The 22,592-nt window shown below is 43.3% G+C and overlaps 1 protein-coding gene across 5 annotated transcripts in view; it reads right to left on the bottom strand.

The window, feature by feature from the left end:
• Positions 1-22,592, bottom strand: part of atrnl1b (attractin-like 1b) — an 87,236-nt gene that overhangs the window by 30,254 nt on the left and 34,390 nt on the right. For all 5 annotated transcript variants that reach the window (XM_030339925.1, XM_030339924.1, XM_030339923.1 and 2 more), the window contains exons 19-25: positions 22,283-22,420; positions 17,224-17,317; positions 10,741-10,793; positions 8,326-8,420; positions 8,039-8,117; positions 6,190-6,347; positions 2,109-2,170 (exon numbers count right to left, since the gene is read on the bottom strand). In XM_030339925.1, the coding sequence (XP_030195785.1) occupies positions 2,109-2,170; positions 6,190-6,347; positions 8,039-8,117; positions 8,326-8,420; positions 10,741-10,793; positions 17,224-17,317; positions 22,283-22,420 (679 nt within the window). The remainder of the gene's footprint in view (positions 1-2,108; positions 2,171-6,189; positions 6,348-8,038; positions 8,118-8,325; positions 8,421-10,740; positions 10,794-17,223; positions 17,318-22,282; positions 22,421-22,592) is intronic.

Raw genomic sequence — 22,592 nt, 5'->3', positions numbered from 1 at the left:
GAAGGGATGGGGTTTCCACTAAGTGCTTCAACTTTAAAACCTATTACCCTGTCCCAGTACTGTGTAAAGTCACTGGTACCGTGCATTCATGCATCAGTACTGTGCCTTCTGTCGCCGTTACCACAGTATACTATAATACAGTTGTAATGCTAAAATGACTGCAGTCAAATATGCAGCCTGGCTTAACTCGTGCCGAGATGTGTTGATACTAATAACAGTTATTTGCATCGGGAAATGAAAAACGTTTTTTTCCCCGCGTCGCAGCAGGGCTATGGGAGGGAGATCTATTCAGATGGGCGGCGATTTGACCACGGCTGCCGGGTTGAGCCCGTAGAAAATAAGAGACTGCAGGAGATGGACGTCTGCTGCAGGCAAGGCCTGTCATTTAACACCAATAGTTAGGAGGTTATTCCGGCAGGCTACGGGAGCGTTTGGACACAACACGCCTTTAAAAACACACACACAGACACACACACGCGATTATGCCAACTGCTCGGTGTACATTTGCACGAAATCATGTAGCTGCATATTTCCCCGGCCAGTTTTGTTTGGGTCAGACAGGGTATCTGATCTTCGCGGCGTTGAGTTTCTGCAACACCATGATCCTTATAAAGGAACTCAATCTGATATTTGATGAGCAACGAATGGAGCACGCAGTGCTTTTATCCCCTGGAAAAGGACCAACTCTCACCTGTTCTCGCTCAAACACACACTTAGTTGAAGTGATTTGATTATAATGTCAAATAAAATACCTTTAAAGGTTGCATTTTTTCTAGATTTGGTGAAAACGTAGAAACGCCAGCGGGGAATGAACTAACAAGGTAAGGAAATGCTCATTTCCATCCCATGTCTTCTTTAAATGCAATTTGCCACCCCTGCGAGTGGGAATCCCCATCAGGATGCGGGGATGGTCTCCCTTATCCCCCCGTTCCTCAAGGGAAGATTAGCCATCCCAGGGTGGACTCCTGCATATCTGCTGCATCGCTAGAATAAACTTTCCCTCCACTCTTAAAATCCAGGTGGGATCGCACAAACCCCTATCGAGGAACATCTAGTTGAATAATCTCACTCGGCGCTTTCTTGCCGTGGATCAGAGAGGATAAGCAGAGTATTGTCCCGGGCAGCGGACGATACGGCTCGCTGAAACGCGACCTGGGAGCAGTTTAACTTTAGCAGGGAAGGTATTGGCAAAGTTCTGCAGGGTTTGACAAAGTATGGTGTGCACCGCTCCATGCAGATTGAGAAAACCCTGCTAGGTTATCAATCGATTGGAGCCAATCGATCAAATAGTATAATTGAAAATCTGTTCAAGAGGCAAGAGTATCATTCACATAAAAAGTTTTATAATGCGGGATGTTTGTAAAACCTTTCTTTGATTTAAAACTATAGTTACAACATAAGATCTGTCAACATCAACGCGTAAACGCTTACGGATAATCAGAAAAGCTGAATGCACAAGAAAAATTGCAAAACAATAAATGTTTAGATCTCCTCCATTTACTTTGAATCCGGGGTGACCAACCCGAAGTGCATTAGGTTAATTTCCAGGTGTAAAGAGCTTGCATCGAAAACATTGTAAGCAGCCACAGAGGCATCCAGGGGATGCCTTGCACATTGCCATGCAATCAACTTACAAAATATTGATCAGGGTGCAAGAAATGCAGCCTGATCTCCTAAATGGGCAGATTTTGTTTTAAAAAGCTTCCACAGGTGTTTTACACCGGTCAAAGGTTATGTTGATTTGATGTACTGGTTGTTGTGGGGTCACACAATCAAATATGAAACTCTCATTTATGGAAAGGGAGTTTTCATTTTGTTGCTTCAAAGTGAATGGTGTATTAGCAATTCTGTTTTGATAAATATGCCTACTTACGTACCTAAATGTTTCCTTTAATCAGCCTGTCATGCATGTGATGTCAGTTGGCATCATTCGCATGGTAAACATCTGCCCTTGCAATGACATCTATATTTGCGTCAGTTTCATACAGATGGCCATAACACACGAAGCCAAGAGCATGTATGACAATACTGCTTCAGCTCTAGTTCTCGTGTTGCTTGGACCTCCTGCAATTAAAAACACATTGACTATTAAAGAAGGTCATGCTTACCTGAAGAACGTGACAAAGAACTGAACCAGGTCCATTATGCTGTTGTGCTGGGAGAAGGCAATCTAGGGAAGGGAGAAAAAATACACGGAAATTAGAACGGGTGAATAATAATAGAGATGGCTTGAGGCCAGACATATATATCCATGCAAAGTCAAACATAAGACAAATATAATTGCGGTGAATGGTCAACGCAGATGTTGTTATACATAATTGATGTAAGGAAACTTAAAGGAGCTGTAGGTAATAAATGTCATAGCAATTTGTCAGCTATTAGATAGTGAAATGCTAAATATCTGTTTTGAGTTGAATGCGATGCCTCGGAGACAGTTTCTGCTTCATACAACTCCTGGCTAATTTCTGACCAATCAGGGCATCTCCTCTGTGATTGATTCAGGGGAATCCATCTTTTTAATCACAGGTGCCTTCGCTATGGCAGACAAACAGGAACAGGGTCATTTCGTCTATTTTCTAAATCTTGCCCTCCTCTTCTGTGTTTTAGAACTGTCTCTTTACAACTCACAAATCGTACTCTCAGCAGCTTTAATACGTTAAAACACGTTTGCATTGCCAAAACAGCACACAGTAGACAACAAACCAATTATAAAAAATATTTTTTTTAGCTGCTATAAAATAAATAATAGAAAGTCTGGCATCCGTCAATTGCCTCTTAAAAGGTAAACGAGCATCATCACATTTTAGTGGTTGTGAAAGTTAGTATCAATGTTAATGGAAACCTTTCAAATTTGACAATAATTTTCAGAAGGTTTGGTCAAAGTCATGAAGGTAATGTATATGTAATGTAAAGTTGTATGATACTTGAATGGGAAAAAGTAAAAAGGTCTCCGAGAGATGATGGAGATGAAAGGCAAAGGGCGAGACCGGAGCTTCAACCCTAGCCTGCACTCCGCAGGTCTCGGCTGCCCCCTGAGAGGGTCTACACGGAGCCCCGTTCGAGACGGGCTGAGCTACCGCTGAGCGCCAATCAACCTGCCGAAGGGGTCATCCGCCGAACCTCCGGAAGGAAATCGCCCAGTGTAAAAGCTTCTGCCGGCGGCGAATTACCCCCTCACCGATACTGTTAAAGGCCACGGAGCAAAGAGGTACCTCGTGGCAATATCGTCTGCTAATGATAAAATCATTTAAGATCTTAATGATGGCATTAAAAAACAAAGAGCAATGAAACAGGAAGGTAAGCGGAACCTCCACTGGAAGCATCGGCCTCATAAAGACATAACGCACAGCCGGAAGCATTAACAAGCAGAGAGAAGGGTCTAATGCAATTCATATAAATGGATAACGTCAAATAATTATGACATAAATAGATTAGATGATAAACATTCATTCAACATTGGGATTTGTGAATTGCTTCAAACGAATTTTGCCGTGATGACTGTAGAAAAATGAATATATATTTTGTCATAATTTTTATTTGAAGAGCCAGTGAACCCGCGGTTTCAACTAGAATTAAAAAACTATGAGTTAAAAAAAAAGTGAGTTGGGTTGAGTTTTAGGAAAGAGGGGTGCTTCAAACGTTGAGCCAAAACCGTACCAGAGTTTGCGCGGTTTATGACCCAAGCCAACTTTGGGACACTTTTTCATTACCGTTGTTGTGTATGAGCGTTATGATAAGGATGTCTATGAATTCGACACTTTAGGGTTAAACTAGGTGTCCTGGACGCCTAACGCTCAGTCGGACGTGGACATTAAATAAATCGCTGCTCAGACGGAGCTTCACGATTCCACACACACACTTCTAGTTTGAGTACCTGAATAGCCTTGTCGTGTCTTCTGAGTGCCTCAGAAAAGGCACTCAAACTTCACGAAAAGAAAGCCATCTGCACTCACAGCAGAGCAGAACGTAGTATTTTGGCAAAAACTGCAAAAACATAGGATTTACCCCTTATTTTTCTTAATCTGGGATTTATTTCAGTAATAGTGATTAAATGAAGGAGATTACTATGCAGACGATTGAATAAGAACAAATGATCAAGTACGAAAAAAATAAAGAAATACGTTTTTGTTGGGTTCACTGGCTCTGTTCCCCTATGCCCCTAACCCCCCCCCCCCCCCCCCGCTGTTACATTTATATTAATATTTAAATAAAAACTATATTTAAATAGTAGTCAACCACTTGCGGCGAAGACAGGCCGGTCCCCACCCCGACCCCCTCCACGTGCCCAAGCCCCCCCCCACGCCCTTTTGACCTGGTAGGGACGACCTTGGCCGGTTCTCCGTCGGTCATTACGGTCAGAATTAGAAGGCGCTGAACTGCGGTGCGATGCTCGGTGACATCGCTAACATGATTCAGGGGCACAAACGACTCTCTGAACCCATGTAATGACCGGCCAAATGCTTTGTGATGGGGGCAACTCCTTTTCTCTACTTAATAAGGGGGAGGGTGAAATGTACAAATAAGGCTTATTCTGTTTCATCACTTAGCTTTGTCCTCTGTGCAGAGTCTTTGAATAGTCCTCTTCAGCCAGGTTTTGGACCGCATTGATGATTTTGCGGCGTCAAAGAACCCCGAGCTACGTTTTTAAACTACCTGAAAACTTTGTTTTCTAGCAGTTTGTGTTCTTTTGACTCATTGTGTGTCATCTCGTATCGCGGCGACATGGTGTCCAAACGATTAGCCAGTCGCATGCCACGACACGTCGGTCTCAGGCTTTTGTTTGTGTTTGTTTGGTTTCCATTTGAGCCGACACAGTTCACTCGCCACTCCCCCCACCGCCCTATCCGCCTCCAGATCTTTCATTTAGGGAGCGAGCCCTTTACAAGCGAGAGAGGCTGTTGCGATCATCCAGGCTAAAGTGCTCCTTCTGCCTTATCTCGTCGGGGATCGGGGGCTCTCTGCGCTCATGTCATAAAACCGGAGCGGGGCGTTTAGACACACCTGATCCCTCCGCTGTCGCCATCTGATTGAACAATTCAGCCCGGCCAGCAGTAAATGAGTGACTGTCGGGACGGCCAAATTTAATTGAAAACTATTAGCGCGCCTCTCGTCCTCCGCAGACCGACTGACCCCGGAGATATTACTCTGGCATACGGCGGACTTTCCCCGTCGGAGGGATCGATACGGTAGGGAGTGGCCCCCCACCGCTCGCTAAGAGGATATTGTGCCTGATCTGCAGACGACAACGCTTTGCTCTCCGGCAGACATAAAATAAGACGGATTGCCATTCCATGTATTAAACATGGCCCCTGGTTCAATCAGGGGCTGTTAAGATTAAGCTGTGTGTTTGTTATGCATCAGCAGAGACAGACACGTTTTTTTCATTTTTTGCGCCTTTGGAATACAGATTGATTTCAGTGGATGTATAAATGTAACTTTTAAAGGATTTCTGGTTGCATATCAGAGTAAGTATTATTGGCCGTCTTTAACCGCTTTGAATCCTATGGACTTAATGTCTATCCAATAAAGGGAACTTATTCAATGTATAACCCTGAAGACATTGAAACAGTGTGGGCACATGGGGCAGATGTAGGCTTAACCAGACGACAATGGGGAAGGACCAGAGAGGAAAGCGCTTAAATCCCATCGCATTTCATTGTATTCCCTCCCCCCCGCAGCTATATAGAGAAGACCATGCGCTTTTTATGTTTACAGATTCAGCAATTTTCTGATAGCATCTGTGGGTGTTACTGGCGCATTGTGGAGAGCACGAGAAAGATATTGTTCCGATCTGGGCCCGGTTGTTCATCCCACCAGTGTTCATACACAGTTTGTTTACTTCTACATTTAGGCAGAGGAGGGATGTGCGCAAAAGTAACATGAAACTCTGTGGAATCATAGGAGACATGAATCTTTACATCCGTGGTGTTTGTTTAGCTACTGATTTAATATGCATTCGATATCTCCCTAGAATTGTGAAAGGTGTAATTTCACACACGGCAATTATCAATTACTTTTGGAAGAAATGTAAAGCGACTGAATTTCTATGGACACCCAACCGGAATAAAGCAACAAAAAAATCTTGCTATGTTTCCCAGTTGTATTTCCTTTTTTAACCAGACAGGAAGTTCTAAGTAGCTGCTCGGTTTCCTTTCACTTTTTAGTTGAGTTCAGAGGTCAATCATGTACCTGGATCTTGATTGGCCAGGAGAAGTTGCTGACGTATACGTAGAAGGTGATGTTGGGATTGGTCCGGAAGGTGTACTTCTCACAGGAGAAGCTTTCCCGGAACTCCTTGATGTTATTCTTCGACACGATGTGGACCTCCTCCCCTGATATGGTCCCGGCTAGGAAGAGATTATTGTTAATTATTAATCATTTTTACCACCACCACCACTACTACTATTATTATTATTATTATGAGGTTAGGTTGTTTTACATTCGGATGACGTTTCTAGCGCAAAAATAGAAGCCATAAGGAAGCCATTGATTGATTTCTGATAGCCAATATTTCGCATCGAATATGGTGGCGGTATTTTTGATCATCTAATTGGGGACAAAAACCTGTTTTTACATGATTTTGTGCTAAGATTCCCAACCATTGTGTTAACTAACAATGTCAACGATTCAGATTAATCTTTTTAGTATTTATCGCCATTCATCCACATCGGATTTGAGGGTATATAGTCCCATATTCCATGAATACTAAATGGAATATAATTGGATACATAATTAGGTTTGGTTTAAATGTCTATGGATGAGTTTGTGTCTCTGTGTCTTTCTGAGAACAACCAGACTAAGTTTAGCCCAAACAAATGAAAACCCTCTCAAACCGAAGCATCTCTTCTGTTCCGAAGTGTGATGCTTTAATACTTAATACACTCGCACTCTTAATCGTCTTCTCGGAGGCTAAAACCCCCAAAACACAGAAAGCACTCGGTGCCATTTAAACGTCTTTTGGCCCGTCACTCCAAAATGTTTTCAGGCCATTTCTTATTTCCCCCCTCTGAGACGGCGACAGCCCCCCCCGACATCAACATTCAGACCGAAAGCTCTGAAACAAAAGAGCTCCAAATGACAGCTCGAGTGTGTCTATGGGAAAACGTTTATCTTAATTGAAATCACTCCCCCGACCGACGACGCGCTCCCCCGCCCGCCCCCCGGTCCCCCTGCCAGCCCCCATCCAGCCGGGCTTCACGCACTTGTCGATTGTACAAAAAATGACAAAAAATGAAAAAGGAATAAATAAATAAAAGCCGACAAACGGTACAGACGACGTGGAGAAAAAGGTTGAGGCAGCGGAGGGTGCGAGACGGAGGTTGACCTGTGCTTGTGGCAGGAAAATGTCAACATTGTGTACGTGTTGGGGGCGGGGGGGGTCTTGGTGTTGTGGGGGGGAAGGGGGGGGGAAAACAGTTTTGAGGGAAAAGAAGAGAACTGTGAGATAAATCGTCGTGGCCCGACGGCTGCAATGTCCTTGGGCGTGGCACACTTATGAGACTGCAAATCGATGCTGGCAGCAGGGTGCATGCTCCGCTAAGGACACTAGGCTAAGGTCAGGACACCACACTACGTATGGACACCACACTACGCTAGGATGCTACACTAGAACACTAGGCTAGCAGCAATACGCTAAGGATATTAGCCTACCCTAGACACTACACAATGCTAGGACGTTAAGCAAGGACACCGCGCTAGCAGCATGTAGCTTACGACAACAATGTATGCTAACAACGCTATACTAAGGGCACTACGCTAAGGAAACAAAATGAGGAAGCTTATACTAAGGACACTACGCTCAGGACACTAGGCTAAGGACACTAGCCTCAGGACACAAGGCTTTACTAATGATGCTATGCTACGACATTCGAGCTATGGACACTAAGCTAAGGAGACTAAACATTACAGAGGACACTCACGGACGACATTACATTATTCTCAGGCCACTTAGGACACTACACAAAGGACACTACAAAAAGGACTCGCTACTCAGAAGAACGATCAGAAGGTCATCTGAAGGTTGATGGTGGCAAGTTACCTGTGGATCCCACAGACCAGGTGATGTTGAGGTTGAAGTTGTTGGAGGCGTTGATTGACATGTCCAGGTTTTTGTTGGCCTACAGAACAAGGACACGTACATGCACATGTATTGCTCAAGACAAAGTAGACGCATTCATGTCATGTTTCAGTTAAATTTGTAAGAAAAAATAACGCTTTGGACATGTCTCAAAGCGGACATCATGATTTAAATTCGAAACAAACTGACAAAAACGGTTGGATTCAACAAAGTGTTGACCCATGACATGGGGTCTCCGTCTGGGCTACCTGCTCAGGGGAAGCCATGAAGTTGATGGCGGTGTAGTGATGGTCGTCTTCTTGGATGAGACTGAAGGTGAACTGATAGTCGATCAACAGGTTGTCTGTACCACAGAGAAAACAGATACAGAAATGCATCTTTAAAAATAGGTTTAGTATAATTCAGTTTCTCCAATGGGGGTACGAGTACTATTGGGGGTACTTTGAAGGGGGCATTTGGGGAAAATTATAAATAAATATTAGTTTTGATATTTGTTATGAACAATTGTTGATTAATTGAACAATCAATACAGTAAAAAAAATAACGGAATATTAACATAAGTTAAATCTTTCCAATCATTGTCAAAATCCTAAGTGAAGCACATGTTTTTCACTAAACTAAGTATTATCACCACCCATTTAATTTACCTTATAAACAAATGTATGCATATTTTTTCACTTTTGTGCTCATGGAGGGAGAAATGCTATTCATGATATTTCACTTGGCTGAAATATCTTGAAGGTACATTAGGCTAAATGATTTGAAAACAACCGAGAGAGTTGAACCTCAATGAACGTCGTCAACAAGTACATGACCCCTCCTAATGTCTTTAGTGGAGAACTGAACCATGCACCGTGAGGGGTAAACTGTGTTTGTGTGTTACGACATCCTATGCTTGTTTCTGGGATCAGAACCTCTTGTAGCACACCCATTCTGACCCATTGTGCTCTGGCTTTGGTGGCCCTCAGCATAAGATGTAAAATAATAAATAAAAAACTCACTTTGGACAGAGGTGGTGTTGTGAATGAATTAATAAATAAATAGCTCGCTTTGGATAAGGTGGTGTTGTGAATAAATAAATAAATAAATAAATAAATAAATAAATAACTCGCTTTGAACAAAGGTGGTATTGTGAATAAAAAAAATTAACTCACTTCGGACAAGGGTGGTGTTGTGAATAAATAAATAAATAACTCCCTTTGGACAAAGGTGGTGTTGTGAATAAATAAAAACGAAGGAGATAAAAAATAAACTGGGGACTGGGGACTTGACAGGCGCGGGTTAAACGAGGGACGCGTGGCGGCGGGCCGCTAGCTCCCTCATCAAGATGGATGCCAGTCGGTGACATTTCAAGAAGGGGACAAATCCTTGGCAACCGTGGCCCCGGTGTCGTCACGCCGCGATGGCTAAACACAAGTTAGTTACAAATCACACGGCGCCACGGAAACGCCAAGGACGTGACCCTGTGGAGTCGAGGGACATGTGCACGCGCACACCGTGCACACGCACACGCACACCGTGCACACGCACACCGTGCACACGCACACCGTGCACACGCACACCGTGCACTCTAGCAAACAACAGGGAATGGGGCACGTTGAAGAACTTTGTCATGATGGACATGGGTTCAAATCCATTCTCTCGGGACATGGTGTTTTGTAAGGAAAGGGTTTAGAATCCATGGCTACCATGGATGAAATGATGTACTCAGTGTTAGACTACGAGGTACTTCAAGCTTTTTATTCCTCGGCACAAACATCCTCAATTAGGAGCCGTATTTATTCCTCCACATCGTCTCTCTGCAACATCCATCAACTCCTTCACGTCTGAAAACCTTTTCTTCATAACAGTTTTCTCCCCCTCCTCCCCGATACTGTGTGTAATCAACGCTGTGATATACATCCAGCATAGCTTTCCCTATGAACACCCCGCAGCGCTCGCCCGCCCTCGAGAGGACAACACTCTTCAGAGCCAACTGGTGAGTCGGGTCATAGCCTCCAGCACCCCCTCCCTGGCCGACAAGCCCTGGCATCCGGACCTCCCCTACCTGCCTGCCTGCCTTAAAGCGCTGGGACCCTAGTGCCCTGGCTGAAGGAGGCACTGGTTTATGAGGGCTTTCAGCTGGTATTCTAACGGTGCTTTTATTTTTTTCTACATCTTGCGCTCAGAGGGGAGGGGGGCTAGTACAACAAGCTAGTACTTGTTGTTCCGTCCAAGTGTGAGATGAGTAATGATGCATATGAAATGAAATGTGCCGCACTCTGTGGCTTTGTACTATAGATATCCGAGAAGAAAATATAACCATGTTTGAGGCCATATAATAGAAGCCAGTTCTCGTGTTGGTTTTCGATTATGAGTGTATATCTTTTTTATTATCTAATTCCTTATGTTCTCTTAACCCAGGCCAAAGTTAACTTGAGTGTGACGGTGTGTGTGTGTGTGTGTGACGGTGTCTGTGTTGGTAAGTGCGTGTGTGTGTGTATCCGTTTAAGAAAACATGGAATCAGAGTATCGAGACAACGTTCAAAAGCCATACTCAGTGTAAGAATCAGAGGGCGAGAGAGAATGTGAGGGCTACATTGTGAATGTATGACAAACAGATCAATTGTGTGAAGAAAAGAGGGGCAAAAAGAGTGTGTGTGTTCTGATGGAGCGTTACTCACAGTAACAGGTTCCTCTGAGCGGGTTGCCGAGGTAACGGTTTTCTGAGTCACACCTGCAGAGAGAGAAAGGGTAGAAAGCAGAGGGCAGATAAGACGGAGAGAACTTTGGCAAAAACACGTTGACTTGTAGATAGCGTTCACCAAATGCTAGCGCATTAGCGACCGCTTTTGACTCCTCCCTTAGCTCTTCCACTAAACAGTATTCAATATTCTTTGCTCGTTATAATCTTTTTTCACAGAGAAGATCACTTTGATGATTCCTTGACTCGTGGAAACTTTGTGTTTGCTAGCATATCGCAAATGCTAGCCCATTTGCGATATGCTAGCAAATTTACAAAACACTAGTAATTTGATGCCAGATTTCGGTGCCTCGCATTGCTAAGGCGCTAGCATTTGGCAAACTGAACAGAAATGTGTTTTCACAGTTGTTGGAGAAACATATGTCCCCCCCCGAGCTTATCATTTCAAAACACTCCAAAAACCGCTAATCCGACACACAACCTCGAGGGTCGCAACGCACAGGAATCTCCGACGCGCAGCGTCTGAAGAGAATGCAGCTCAGCGAGATCAAGAGAGGTACAACAGTCTCTGTAACCTTCTGATCCCCGCAGCTAAACCTCCATAATTACACAATATTTCAATTTCTGGAACAGGTAAGTTGAGGTTGTTTAATCAGAAACAACATGACTACATGTGAAAGACTAAGTAGCACTGAACTTAAAGTTATGGGTTCAAAGGCCCCACTGTTGTGGTCTGATGCCCTTACAGGATGTTTCAGAACTGAGCTCAGAATTTGGATGGATCAGTGAACCAGTGGGTACATTTGGGTGGACACGCCCACTTCTGATACCTTTGAAATGGCTTGTGATGGCCAATGAACATCACCTCAGGAGGTGTATTAGGGGCTTTTTAAGTTCCTTGCATGTCCCCTTAGCTTAACCGTCTGTACGAAAAGACCCAGCCATAGTACTATCTGTGAAGTTTAACAACGGATCATTGAAGGCTGGCAACGAGGACAACCTCAAACAATCAGTAAGGGATATTTCAGTAATTGCCCTCCAGGAAAGGGAGCTTTTCACAAAAGACAAAATCATCCAAATGTGGAGCAAATTTGTTTTCCCTGATTATTTTTTTAAACTCACTAAATAAAAGAAAATAAACAAAGACCCATAGGAATATGCTGCTTGTGCATCTCAATTTATTCATTTGTTCTTGTTTTTGGTTATTCTAAGCGAGTACTTTATGAGCTTGTATGCATCATGGTACTCACGCCCTTTGCAAGCAAGCAAACACACACGCACACACACGCACACACACACACACACACACAAAAGGTCATCTGTCAAACCTTTGACAACGGGGCATTTACTTAGAAATGAATGTGTAACAGTGCTCTTCAAAGCAAACTATGTGCTGGCAGGAATTCGGGTTACAATTTACATAGCTGAAATTAGACCATGTGCACTCTCCATATGTTATACCATATGTTTACCAAATAGTATAGTGTAAGTTGTGGCCTTATTTTCTCTTTACCAATTAAAAAACCAAGGTTGACCTATTTAAGGTTGACATGGCTAATGCACTGGCAACAGGGATGATTGCTAAACTGGCCAATGAGATGCTTGGAAAAAAAATCTGGAGCCAAGCAGAGACATCAGAGGGGATACACAACCACACAGAAACTATGTTAACCGCAGAATAACCTGTGTGTCTGTGTTTGTATGTGTGCCTGAAATTTACATTTACTGCACATAATAGGCCAAAACTTTTTTTATCGACACCAAAGGTTTGGAAAAGAGTTTGACTTGTATTCTTTATAGACACACCAAAGGTTTAGAAAAGAGAGGGACCTTTTTTATAAACACCAAAGGTTTAGAAAAGGGAGTGGGACTTTTATTTTTTATAAATACACCAAAGGTTTAGATGAGAGCTTATTTCTTCTAAACACTAGAGGTAGAGGGGAAGACATATGGAGGACTTAAATGTTGGTAAAGAATGACGATAGAGAACACACACACACACGCACACACACATGGAGAACAGTGACAAATGCAACTCTGCTGGGCTCTAATCTTAATTTAATCTACAACTGCACCCATCTGCACCCTAGGCCATCCCCCACACTGCATTGTAATGTAAGGTGCGCGGTGTGTGCGTGTGCACTGGCCCAGACAAGGATTTAATGGTCAGAGTGCTGCTGTATCGCTCCATTATTTGCATGCACAGTTTGCACACACCTACACACACACAAATATACATCAAATACTAAATAATAGTCTGACAGGTGGAGCGTGTCGCTAATAAGATCCTTTTTTTCCATCACCGAGGAAGAGCCACTGAGGTGACGTCATACCACACACACACACACACACACACACACACACACACACACACACGTCCTCTACAGCCAATCACAGGCCATCGTGAGGCAGGCTCGACGCCAGCACGTAGATAAAAGCGTCTGAATAAGGGATTCTCAACATTTGTGCGACTGTGGCCCAGTACGCAAATGTGAACTACTTTCACGGCACGTTGGGTTGGAGGAGGGAAAGGATGTATCAATCGAATTATAAATAATATATCATTAATAAAGACAGCAACAGCCTCACAGCACTCAAACCGTTTTAACAGTATCTCTAGTAGTATAATTATTGTGCCAAGTCAAACCCTAACTCATCAAACTCAAATAATCAATGTCTGTTCCCTGATCATTGGTTCATATATTGGACGATTCGACGACCAAATTTGGATGTTAGGACGTGCATCACGCTCAGCAAACACAGACTGCGCAGCAACAGGCATTTGATAGGCTGGGAAATACCGTTATTCAGAAATGTGCACCAAGGGAGGTGCCCTACATTTGGACATTTATTATTTGGTTAATGACACCCAGTTGTTCATTGTTCTGGTGAATGTAATTAGGTACAATCAACACAAACTGCAAAAATGAGAACAGAACCTATTACCATTACGGTGGCTGAGAATCACTGTTTGAAATGACTGAATAGTACTAAATAGCATTGTTTGATTGAATGGAATTGATTTTCCAAACTGGAAGACAGATTTTTTTGCCTCAAACCAAAAACTACCATGCAAACAAAATCTCCAAGAAATCCCCCTGACACGATGGTCAACATCGCTAAAGCCAGTAAAATAAAACTGAAGGATGGAGGAAATCTACGATCCCCCGAGTCCTGTGTCGTAGGAGGAGCAGAAGAGGGGTAAACGTGTGTGAATGTTTTCTCATAACCGTTATCACCCTGGTGGCATTGGAAAGTGTGTGTGTGGGGGTGGGGGGGGGGGGGGGGGGGGAAGAATCGTCACTGCATTTTCTCCCTCCCCTTCCTCTCCTAGTTACTCTCTCTCCAACGTCTCCCTCTCCCCTCCCTCATCACTCCCCTTCTCCTTTATCTCCCTCTCCCTCCTCTTCCTCTCCATCCCCCTCCTCTCCCTCTTCTTCCTCTCCCTCCCTCCCCCCTCGCCCTCTCCTTTTTGCTCCTCTCCCTCTCGCTCCTCTCCCCTCTTCATGCTCTCCCTCTCCCTCTGGCTCCTCTTCCTCACTCCTCTCTCTCTCACTCCTCTCCCTCCCTCACCCTTTCCCTCCTCCCCCTCCCTTCCCTCCCCGCTAACAGGCTAACGGATGACTGGGCCACCCAGCCGGGAAACAGGGAGATATGACTCATTAGCATCATCGCCAGCAGCTTCCCTTTCGCGGGGCGCTGAACTGCCTAGCGTCCCATCTGCAGTCGGTGATGAATGTGACATTTCGCCATCCTCATCATCACCTGCATCATCATCGTCAAAGTCGTCGCGGCGATCTGGTTTGGTTACTCTGGTGTTATGGTGTACTAATCACCCCTTCATTGCTGGCCTTCCCGCTCCCAGGAAGCTGCTCCGATTCCAATACAGTTAGCAAGTTTATCGCACTCATTTGTAGGTGTATTTTATCCTGATACATCTGAAGTCTTGGGGAAGAAGGGGCAAAATGAAGAAATCTGGGGAAAAAGAAGATATATATAAAGGAGAGAACGCTAGATACACATGTGACCTCTGGCCTTCCAACCGTAGGGGGGGGGGTCGCACTGGGTCTGAACACACACTGGGTCTGAACACACACTGGATCTGAACACACACTGGGTCTGAACACACACTGGGTCTGAACACACACTGGATCTGAACACACACTGGGTCTGAACATAAACTGGGTCTGAACACACACTGGTTCTGAACACACACTGGGTCTGAACACACACTGGATCTGAACACACACTGGATCTGAACACACACTGGGTCTGAACACACACTGGGTCTGAACACACACTGGTTCTGAACACACACTGGTTCTGAACACACACTGGGTCTGAACACACACTGGATCTGAACACACACTGGGTCTGAACACACACTGGGTCTGAACACACACTGGGTCTGAACACACACTGGGTCTGAACACACACTGGTTCTGAACACACACTGGGTCTGAACACACACTGGGTCTGAACACACACTGTGTCTGAACATAAACTGGGTCTGAACACACACTGGTTCTGAACACACACTGGGTCTGAACACACACTGGTTCTGAACACACACTGGGTCTGAACATAAACTGGGTCTGAACATAAACTGGGTCTGAACACACACTGGTTCTGAACACACACTGGGTCTGAACATAAACTGGGTCTGAACACACACTGGTTCTGAACACACACTGGGTCTGAACACACACTGGTTCTGAATTGAGCAATGAAGACTGTAATGTGAACCAAAAGTCTCATAGTCGTCCTCTTCCTCCTCCTCCTCCACCTCTCTCTCTCTGCATTCTCAAAGAGAAGAACACCTTCAAATGCACTCCCAGGCCAGTCTAAATGTTACTCGAGAAAAATCCAAGGATAACCTCACATTTAAGAGAAGGCTGCCCACCAACTGGGCTCCAAATAGACAAAACAACACAACAGCAGCAAATGAAGTCATGTGTGATGATTACACAAGTAAACCAGACTAATCTAGCTGTGCTTTAATTCAGTGAAAACACGCCGGTCGCCCCAAGCGCCGTGAAAGAGAGTGATATCAAATGTCATTTGAGTCAGATCTACTCCCCACTAAAAGACATACACATTCAAAATGAAAATAGACAAAGTACCAGGGAATACATTAGAGCAAGCCGATGCATAAATAGTGAAGTACCTTCCCACGCAGCCACACACACATTATATCACACACACACATTATATCACACACACACACATTATTGCAGCACAGCGTTTTTTCATCTCATCAAAGCATTTAGAGATATTGGGGTCTTTCACAAAAAGAATAAAAGAGAAGTGGTCTATATTGGTGTGTGTGCGTGTGCGTGTGTGCTGAGTGGGCTGGATCTGACGGGGTCTATGACCCTCCCATAACTCTAGGCCCATTAGTGTGATTAAAGGCAGCGTCCGGCCTGCTTACGCCGCAGACAGATGACCTCCATGGTCCTCCAACACCTCCCGGGTGGTATTGGTTTGTATCGACCAATCACGTGGTATGTTTGTGATATGTTGACCAATCACGTGGTATGTTTGTGATATGTTGACCAATCACGTGGTATGTTGGTGATATGTTGACCAATCACGTGGTATGTTGGTGATATGTTGACCAATCACGTGGTATGTTTGTGATATGTTGACCAATCACGTGGTATGTTTGTGATATGTTGACCAATCATGTTGTATGTTGGTGAAATGTTGACCAATCATGTGGTATGTTGGTGATATGTTGTCCAATCATGTGGTATGTTTGTGATAGGTTGAACAATCATGGCAGTGTAGTGATATTTCTATCCAATCCTCTTGGTTCCTTCTGCTGTAACTAGTTATGTTTTTTTGGTGAGCGGTTGACCAACAATGTAGTAGTTCGGAGAGCTGTTGACCAATCATGTATTAGTTTGGTGAGCTGTTCACCAACCATGTGTCAGTTTGGTGAGCTGTTCACCAACCATGTGGTGGTTCAGTAGGGTTGCAAAGGGGTTGAAAATTTCCGGTAAATTTCCGGAAGCTTATCATGGGAAGTTAAGCTTGGGAATTTGGAAATATTAAATATCTGAAAATTATAGGAATTAACTAGAAATGTAATCAAACTGTATCATATCCAAGCATAATATATATATATTTTTGTTACTTCAGTGAGCTGTTGACCAATCAAGTGGTGGTTCAGTGAGCTGTTGACCAATCAAGTGGTTATTCGGTGTGTGCTGTTTGACTTGTTCAGAAGAAAGTACAAAAAAAACCCTGTTCAACTAATTCCAATCATCTATCGTACACTGGCGCCAAATTTCTGAGTCATGCTTGAAATATATAGCTGCAGTTAATTCTAGAAAATCATGATGAATTGGAACTCCAACTGCTCATTCCGGGCTGCGTGCGTGCGTGCATACTTGCTTGCGTGCGTGCACGCGTACGCGCGTGTGCGTACGTACGTGTGTGTGCGTGCGTGCGTACTTACAGCTGGCATTGCTCTCCTTTGATTCCCTTAGTGGTGCAGAAACACTTCCCAGTCAGGACCTGGCATACACTGGCATGGCCATTACACTTACAGGCTGGGGGAGAGAGACAGAGACAGAGAGAGAGAGAGAGAGAGACACAGAGAGCGTGAGAGAGACAGAGTTGAGAGAGACAGAGGACGACAGAGACACAAGAGAGGGAGGGGGGAGAAGTGAGATGGAAAGAGCAGGGGGGAGACATTAGTGGAGGGTAGACAGGGGGAGAGACACCGAGAGAAACAGAAGGGCAGAAAGACAGAAAGAGAGAGGGGAGGAGAGACACAGTAAGAGGCAGAGGCAGAAAGAAAGAAAGAAAGAAAGAAAGAAAGAAAGAAAGAAAGAAAGAAAGAAAGAAAGAAAGAAAGAAAGAAAGAAAGAAAGAAAGAAAGAAAGAAAGAAAGAAAGAAAGAGAGAGGGGAGGGAGACACAGTAAGAGGCAGAGGCAGAAAGAATGAAAGAAAGAAAGAAAGAAAGAAAGAAAGAAAGAAAGAAAGAAAGAAAGAAAGAAAGAAAGAAAGAAAGAAAGAAAGAAAGAGAGAGAGGGGAGGGAGACACCGAAAGTAAGAAAGATTGAGAGGAGGGAAGGACGGAGAAAGAGCAAATAGGAATAGGACAAGACAGAGAGAAAGAGAATAGGAGGGAGTAAAAGATAGAGCGACAGGAGAAAGAGGAGGAGAAAATAAAGTACAATATTTTTCGTTAGTATTTCACCGATTGCACAGCATAGCACTGCAGTAGCGCACGCATTATATGAGCAAAAACATTGACACTGCCATTAGCATACACCTTGCTTGATGACAGCTGATCTTTAGCTCGAGAACTGCCACTAAAAGCAAGACCAACAGTTAGCATGCTGGTACGGCGTGTTAGCGGGGCTATTAGGGCTGGATTAATGTTATGTAAAAAGGCTAATGCTGTGTCGAGAGCCTGGTAAATGTATAGTATGAGAGAATTCACATTGAGTTGTTGTTTCATTTCCTGAAAGGCCGTTGCTAAACACACTCTATTTCCCTCTGTTGGTTCCAGAGGGTACTTGCAGGGATTTATATTTTTCCTTTTGATACCTACAAAACAAAAAAAGGTGCAGTGTTTTCTTTGCTTGTCAATAAAGTTAAGACCAGAATTATAAATGTTTGCCACAGCTTCTTCCATTCTATACACCTAGCCCATCACAATATTAATAACATAGACATATATTGTATATGGAATGTATTATATATATATATATATATATATATATATATATATATATATATATATATATATATATATACTGCTGTTTTGTATGTATTGTTATCAAATTGTCAACCACAAGAAATAAACACCAATAAGGTAAATCGATCCCCTTTGAATTGTCCTGTTGGTTTGGCTCTCTTTGCGTACTGAAGTGCTACAGTTGATGAAAGCGCCGTTGTGCTGCTGTGACGTCAGCGATGCTAAATGTTGTTTGTCACGTTCGCTAGATGACTGTTCTCCACTTTCTCAAACACAACTTAATTTTATTCAAAAGCATTCACTCCAAAGCATCATTATTCACAACATTTCCATAAACCTCAAAGACCACCAGATTGTTCTCCAAGTATAAATGTATCATCTTCCACAAAAACAAATGTATATTGTTCTCCAAGTGTAAATATATCTTTTTCTCCAAATGTAAATATCTATTGTTCTCCAAGCGTAAATATATCTTGTTCTCCAAGTGTAAATATCTATTGTTCTCCAAATGTATCTATCTTGTTCTCAAAGTATGAATGCACAGATGTATATCTTGTTCTCCACCTGTATATATATAAATGGACTAGTTCTCAAAACGTAAACGTATCTTGTTCTCCAAGCATAGATGTGCTTTGTGCTCCCCAGTGTAAATGTGGAGGTAATTGTACCATCTGGTACTTAAAGTGTCCTCTGGTCTGACGGCCAGCGGGACGGGTCCGATGGCAGGTGGGTGTGTTTGTTGTGCTCTGCATAGGGTCCCATTACAGGCAGTGACTAATGTATGCATTAAGATATCATATAGGCAACCACAGGAAACTCCTGTGTGTGTGTGTGTGTGTGTGTGTGTGTGTGTGTGTGTGTGTGTGTGTGTGTGTGTGTGTGTGTGTGTGTGTGTGTGTGTCCATCGGTCTGTGTGTGTGTACGTGGGTCCACTTAACAGTGCGTATGTGAATGTCATCCATCAGGAATGCGATTCCGCGCTGAATCCCCAGCGGGAAGGAATGGGTTAATCCATCCCTCCACTGAGGAACTGTAACTCCACTTCCTCCGTCGGTATATTTAATATATTAACTCCCCTAGAGAGAGACCCGAGAACCACCAGCCCTGCTCCCATAGTCAGACCGCCGACGGGTCTGAACGGGTGTCCTTTCAACACAGGGAACCCCATCTCAGTAATCCCTGGTTCCAGATGTTATACGCACTACCGTTGACCATTCAGTGGTTTAGCAGAAGCCTTGGACTAAAAGGGACCTCAGGGATTGAGATAAACTATACAATTAGCAGCAGGAAGGGGTTTGGGCATAATGCTCAAGGATGTCTACAGGTTTGGCTGTGGAGATTGAATCCAAAACCTTTAGGCTCGGAGTTGAACACGTTAGCAACTAGGAATGGCTAGCCTAACTTGGTGCCGCCATCGGTATTCTAGATATTTAGGAAACATATTTTCTATGGATTTAGGCTAGAGATAAACGTTGCTAGTTATTTAACTTGAAATAAGATACATTTTCGCTACTCCCAAGTCACTGAAATGAATCTCTTCCTGTCCGAGCCGGTCTTATGAGTTGGGGGGCTCTGCTTTTCCTCACATCGAGAAATTAAGGAGATCCAATTTCTATTCACTCAGGCTGCATCAAGGTTGCGACGTTTATATCAGGGATGTTATAGAAATATAATTTATTACAATGTAGGCCAACAGTGGCGCTGTGTCACCATTCTCCTTTCCAGCACCACCATGTAACTTTTCATAATAGTGCTACGTTTCGCGTCGTAGTCATTTAGTTTCCTTCTTCCTTTTTTCGCATTTCATTTCTGAAAAGGTTCAATTGGGTAAAACACATGTTTTATTGGTATAATGCTTAAAGAAAGCTTAAGTGCTGTATGGAGGAATTCTGTCTGCTAATGCTATTCAAGAACACTCAAAGAAACAATGCATTATTCTGGATGAACGATGCCCGGAAAGGTTAAAAGGTAGAGGTGCTGATCTTCCTTCAGAAGATCCATTACACTAATGCTTGAGGCATTATTGTTTGTTTATTCATCAATTTAAATGTAGTCTCTTCATCATTTATATTCAAACATTATTAGAGGGTCTATAATCATAATTTATTTACAACTTTGTAAGCTGTTGCTACAGAAGAAGTTAATATTTGATGAGACTAAGCAATGTCTTGTTCATAATTTGTCATTTCTTTCGTCTAAATGAATTCCTGAAGTCCACAATGTTTTATTCTGTCTGAATTGTGGTCAACTTAGTTGACCACTTAGCCGTAGCAATGATGTTGATAGCCAAGGCTAAAAGTGTACGTTCTCCTTGTTAGCAGTGACAATGTGGTTAGCTCTTTCGGATCAGCTGAGCTGGTTTAGTTCACTCACAATTTCAGTGACATGTTTTTGGTCGCCGCAGCGCTGTCAACTATCCGCGGGTGGCTCCCAGTGTGTCCAGAACCTGACTCAACCTGAGTGACTGCTACCTGCTGTTCTAAGGCCAATTTGGCTTTAAAAGCGGGGGCCGTAATGGCGGAATGATTTAACTCGATAGAGGCTGGCGCGAGTGATGACATAAGGCTTTTAGCACAGCAGCAGGCTTCGCAAAAAAATAACAATCAACGTACGCATGTTGGAGGACTTCCAATAAGGAAAAAATGGCTTTCATTTCCAGTATTTATAAAGATGTTGTCCTTTTAAACGCTTTAGGTTAGATTAATATTTGTTACAGGTAGAGCACAACTTCATTGCGTCTTAATACTTTTTGCTATAAACAAGGGTACGAATCGACTCATTTGGCGTTATTAAATAACCAATAATTGAATAATAATAATAAACCGATTTCATCAGCAACTTCAGCCTGATTACCTCAGACTAAACTTCCAATTTCTCGGAAGCATAACGACACACAGCCGAGCTCACGGGCTGACTAACTGTCCCCTCACTGGCCGATGACTCAGCATCTCAACAGGCATGGCGCGCAGTGACGACGGTTCGCTCTTTTCATTTTGGGAACATGATGGAATCATCCAGGTGACCGGGTCTGTCTCCTACTCAGATAGGAACCCATAGACGCCTTCGGGTGTCGTTTTATAACGGACACCAGAGACATCACCATTATTTAAATGTTCATCGTTATCATCTCAAACGTCTGCCAAGACACACCAGAATTGTATTTGATTTCTCTTAAAGTACATTAAGATGCAGGCGAGACACCCACGTCAGTTATTCGTTATCATTTACATATTTAAGAACTTATAAGAATTGATAAAACATGGCGACGCAAAAGAACAGACCCCCAACAAACACAGAAGATAAGGTTTCATGGCTGAGAAAAATGTCATCAAAAAGAAACAAAAACATAAATATATACATTACCGTTCAAAAGTTTGGGGTCACCCAGACAATTTCATATTTTCCATAAAAACTCACACTACGCACATAAAAAATTATCGCTCCATCAAATGACGAGGACATAGACATGTCCTCGTCATTAATTCAACAGTTTTCAGCTGCTCTATCATAACTGCAAAAGGGTTTTGTAATCATCAATTAGCCTTTTAACACGATTAGCTATACAATGTACCAATAGAACACAGGAGTAAAGATTGCTGGAAATGACCTCTGTATTAATATCGTTTCCAGCTAGAATAGTCATTTACCACTTTAACAAAGCCTAGACTGTATTTCTGATCCATTTAATGTTTCTTTATTGAACAAAATAAAAATCTCAAATTAGGACATTTCGAAGCAACCCCAAACTTTTGTACAGTAGCATATCTATATAATCTTGCTGTGCATTTTTCTCCTCCGTTCACTCACCTTGACATTTCCCGCCATTGGTGGGGTCTCCATGGTAACCAGGCATGCATGTCTGGCAGTTTGGCCCGGTGGTCAGGTTGCGGCACTGTTCACAAACGCTGCCGTTGACGCACGTGCTGTGGCCGTTGCACTGGCACGCTGCCGGTGAAACAACAACAACAACACTTAAGAATGAAAGTAATTACTTTTTTAATTCAGAGTAGGCTTGAGCCCAATATGAAGCGAGCGTTCTCATCATACGCTCAAAACAAGTTCAAAACAACGGTATTATGTAACTAAGATGCTATTGCCAATTAAAACATAAACATAA

This window comes from Gadus morhua, chromosome 18 (genome assembly GCF_902167405.1).
Source record: "Gadus morhua chromosome 18, gadMor3.0, whole genome shotgun sequence".
Classification (NCBI taxonomy): domain Eukaryota; kingdom Metazoa; phylum Chordata; class Actinopteri; order Gadiformes; family Gadidae; genus Gadus; species Gadus morhua.
This window is presented reverse-complemented; position numbering and strand designations above follow the sequence as displayed.